The sequence below is a fragment of the Priapulus caudatus genome, unplaced genomic scaffold, assembly GCF_000485595.1.
Source record: "Priapulus caudatus unplaced genomic scaffold, Priapulus_caudatus-5.0.1 Scaffold1309, whole genome shotgun sequence".
NCBI classification, from domain to species: Eukaryota; Metazoa; Priapulida; class Priapulimorpha; order Priapulimorphida; family Priapulidae; genus Priapulus; species Priapulus caudatus.
Genome location: NW_014578370.1, coordinates 103,170 through 107,381, shown reverse-complemented (window position 1 = coordinate 107,381; position 4,212 = coordinate 103,170). Strand labels below are relative to the sequence as shown.

Sequence of the window (4,212 nt, the reverse complement as noted above, 5' to 3'; positions counted from 1 at the left end):
AGAGAGAGAGAGAGAGAGAGAGAGAGAGAGAGAGAAAGAGAAAGAGAAAAAGAAAGAGAGAAAGAGAGAGATGGGAGAGAGAGAGAGAGAGAGATAGAGAAGAGGCAGGGACTTACTCTTCCGCTCCTGGAGAGAGATCGCGGATAAGAGGTCGTCATCACATGACCCCGCATTAACCCCACGCCCGCAAGCAGCGACAACGTAACCATGACGACGCATCAGTTTCTCCGGCCATGTTGGAAACGCGTTTTAAGCTTCCTGCTGCGCGTAGAACTCTGGCTTAGCAGACGGTTTTTGTTTCGATGACGAAGCAGTTTCGCTTATTAATAATACATGATGCATTGGCCATCTACAGAACCGTGACTCTGACCACTTATCTACAGCACTGCAACTTCTCTGAGTTGCACTTCTCAACACAGTGCACTTCTCTACAAGTGTAGTAGTAGTAGTAGTAGTAGAGTAGTGAGTGCACTTCTCTACAAGTGTAGTAGTAGTAGTAGAGTAGTGAGTGCACTTCTCTACAAGTGTAGTAGTAGTAGTAGAGTAGTGAGTGCACTTCTCTACAAGTGTAGTAGTAGTAGTAGAGTAGTGAGTGCACTTCTCTACAAGTGTAGTAGTAGTAGTAGAGTAGTGAGTGCACTTCTCTACAAGTGTAGTAGTAGTAGTAGTAGAGTAGTGAGTGCACTTCTCTACAAGTGTAGTAGTAGCAGTAGAGTAGTGAGTGCACTTCTCTACACAGCCGAAAGTCACACAGAACAGTCCTTCAAGGTGAGGGCGAGGGTTTAGATTTAAGATTATGGTTAGGGTTGAAGCTAGCTTTAAGGTTAGGATTAGTGCTAAGGCTAGCAGTAGGGTAAGGATTAAGATTAGGATTAGTGTTAGGGTTAGGGTAAGGATTAGGGTTAGTGTTAGGGTTAGGGTTAGGGTAAGGATTACATTAGGGTTAGTGTTAGGGTTAGGGTTAGGGTAAGGATTAGATTAGGGTTAGTGTTAGGCCGAGGGCCAGGACAGGAGCGCGGAGGCATCTGATCATCCTTACCTCCAACTCGAGCTCGAGAATCTGCTGCTGCTGAAGCTCTAGCAGCTCCTGCTGCCGCTTCTGCTTCTTCTTCAGCTTCTTCTTCTTGTTCTTCGACATCTTCTGGTCGGCTGCCGGCTTCTCCTGCGGAGCTGTGCTGACTGAGAGACGGGACGCGAGCACGCGATTACATGACGTCACAAACACGCGCAGAGTGATGACATCACAACGTTCTACAACATTCTTATAATTATTATACATGTATATATGACATATTATGACATATATATGTCGTAAATGTAAGTAATTATGTATATGTCCTATTTTATTATGTACCCTATTTTATGAAATAGAGACATCTTGTCTCGAAAGCGTAAATTTTAAACAGAAGACACCATATCTTTACTTATTTCCATCATACATTTGCATCTCTCTCTCTTTCTCTCTCTCTCTCTCTCTCTCTCTGCTGCTGCTCTCTCTCTCTCTCGTCGTCTCTCCTCTCTCTCTCTCTGCTTCCCTCTCCCCTCCCCCCCTCTCCTGCTCTCGTCTTCTCTCATCTCTCTCTTCTCGTGTCTCTATACACACATACAGTAACTACACACACATCAACACATACATCACACACACATGACATACACAATCACAGCATATATACAGGAAGGGAGGAAGTCTACTTACTGCATGAGTAGGGGCACGCATTGAAGCCATCTCCTGCACTCGAGCGTAAGACACTAGCAGTATGCGAGCTTGCGTACACTAGCATCCTACCGACACTATGCACAGCATTATGGTTCTCATCGGCTTGAATGTCCGTGCGTGAATGACGAGCACGGGTACGATGCAGGTAGTCCAGACCTTGAGCAAGCCTGCGAATAGGGAAGACCAGATATCCACGTACATCAGGGCACACAGAGCGGCACGAGACCACACCACATGGGTGAGTCGAACAGCACGACCGAGCAGGAGCATCGCGGACGACAGGGGTGGGGTGTAGATGGGGAAAAGGTGAAGGGTTTGGTGGAGGGAGGTGGGCGGGGGGTGGAGGAGGGAGAGCATGGACACACGCAGGAGGCGGATGGGGCACTCACGACACTGGTGAAGCAGGTTGAGCGGATTTGTGGAGGGCAGGCGGGGTGGTAGGAGGGTAGGGAGGATGGGTGACAGGGGATTGCGGGTTGGATGGGTGGGTAGTCCAGTCCGTGAAGCACCTGCGAATAGAGCATACGATCTCGTTAGCACGCGCAGACGCTGTCCAAGTGTTTAGGGGGGTGGATGAGGGGTGGATGAGGGGTGCCGAGGCTGGGGGTGGAGGAGGGGGAAGGCATGGTGGAAGGGGGTGGAAGGGGTGGAGTGGAGGGGTTTAGGGGTGGATGGAGTGGAAGGAGTGGAAGGAGTGGAGGGGGTGGAAGGGAGTGGAGGAGGATGGAGAAGAGGGATGGGGAGAAGTGGGGTTGGTGGTGATGGCATTAGTGAAAAAGTTGTAGAGTTGTAACTAGTTGTGAAATTATTTCCGGCCAACAGCCAACAGTGACGGCAGCGGACTAAACGCGATCGTCCCACACGAGACGATCGCGCAGCGACGGTTAGACCGGCGCCCGACGTCCGCGCGTGCCTCTCCCGCCTCACGCGGCGGGGACGGCGGTGGCAGTCTAGCTCACCTGCCGTATGATGGTCTTGACGTTCTGCACGGGAATGCCCTGGTAGTTGGAGCGAATGATCAGCTTCAGCAGGTTGTGTCCGAGCACCTCAAACACCATGCACACGTCTGAGCATCAGCTATGTCAAGGACCATAATGGCGTCAGATTAACAATTACATTAAACAGCATTAAATAGCATTAAACAACATTAGGCTACATTAAGCAGCATTGAACAACATTGAGCAACATTGAGCAATATTAAGCATCATTGAACAACATTGCGCAACATTGAGCAACATTAAGCAGCATCGAACAACATTGCGCAACATTAAGCAACATTAAGCAGCATTGAACAACCTCAAACACCATGCACATGTCTGTACACGCATCGGTAAAGTCAAGAACCATAATGGCGTTAGATTAACAATTACGTAACAGCATTAAATAGCATTAAACAACATTAAGCTACATTGAGCAACATGGAGCAACATGGAGCAATATTAAACAGCATTAAACAACATTGAGCAACATTAAACAACATTAAACAGCATTAAACATAATTAAACAATATTAAACAGTATTAAACAACATTCAACAACATTAAACAGCATTAAACAACATCAAACAACATTAAACAACACCAAACAACAGGCCCCAGACAATCATTTAAGCTAACTACAATCTTTGTACCTCGTATCTTTCAATCAATGATAAGTCAACAAATTATTGAACGAAGCAATAGTTTAGATCCTTCTAGACACGGTAGACAAGGTCAAGGTCAATTTCAAAGGGCCTTTTCAAGGTCTTTTGAAGATCAAACACAATCATAGTCCATCTTTCAGGACTTCCCAGGAACATCGCCAATTTTCCAGAAACCCTGACGGTTCCTACCTTCTATCTCATTTCTAAGTGAACTTTAAAAACAATAAATTTCATTTTTAAATCCCACGTCTTGCCATTTTTTCCCGAATTTTTTTTACGAATCCTTTGGAAGCTGCCGCCGCTGCGGAAAACCAGGAGCGTGTTGTTGTTGTTGTTGTTGTACGTAATGTTACACACCGCTGTCACGTTACCATGGCTACAGTGCTCTGTGTGCCAGACGAGGCCAATCTGCAGTGTTCGTGTTGCTGTAACTCGACCCACGCGCAAGGTTTATCATCTTCTGTTTGTTGAGTTTAGAGCGAGAATGCCCCTGTTTCCACCAGAGGGTGGGTGGTTGTACGAGTCCCTGGGGTGGGTATGGGGTGGGTGGTTGTACGAGTGGGGTGGGTATGGGGTGGGTGGTTGTATGAGTGGGGTGGGTTGGGGTAGGTGGGTGTGGGTGGTAGTGGGTGAGTGTGAGGTGGGTTGGTGAAGCGGGTGCATGTAGAGTAGTGGTTGTTGGCGAGTATGAGCGGGCGTGGGGCGGGTGTGAGGTGTGTTGGGCATGGGTGGTGGGGTAGGGGTGGGTGGTTGTATGAGTGAGGTGGGTGGGTGTGGGTGGTTGTGGGTGGGGTAGCTTGGTGGGGCGGGTGTTGGGTGTGTGTCGGTTGAAGTGTGTGTGGGGTGGACTGGGG

At 48.2% G+C, this 4,212-nt stretch overlaps 1 protein-coding gene and 1 long non-coding RNA gene across 2 annotated transcripts in view; both read right to left on the bottom strand.

Annotated features, from left to right (window-relative positions):
- The window catches only part of LOC106816191 (SRSF protein kinase 2-like), a gene marked incomplete at its 3' end in the record, with an annotated part of 4,117 nt that extends 2,939 nt beyond the window's left edge, over positions 1 to 1,178 (bottom strand). The window contains exon 1 of the mRNA XM_014820753.1: positions 1,040 to 1,178. Within this exon, the coding sequence (XP_014676239.1) occupies positions 1,040 to 1,138 (99 nt within the window). The remainder of the gene's footprint in view (positions 1 to 1,039) is intronic.
- A 1,026-nt stretch (positions 1,179 to 2,204) lies between these two features.
- LOC106816192 overlaps positions 2,205 to 4,212 on the bottom strand; it is a 4,593-nt gene continuing 2,585 nt past the window's right edge. Inside the window, exons 2-3 of the long non-coding RNA XR_001394848.1 lie at positions 2,677 to 2,783; positions 2,205 to 2,226 (exon numbers count right to left, since the gene is read on the bottom strand). This is a non-coding gene — a long non-coding RNA (uncharacterized LOC106816192). The remainder of the gene's footprint in view (positions 2,227 to 2,676; positions 2,784 to 4,212) is intronic.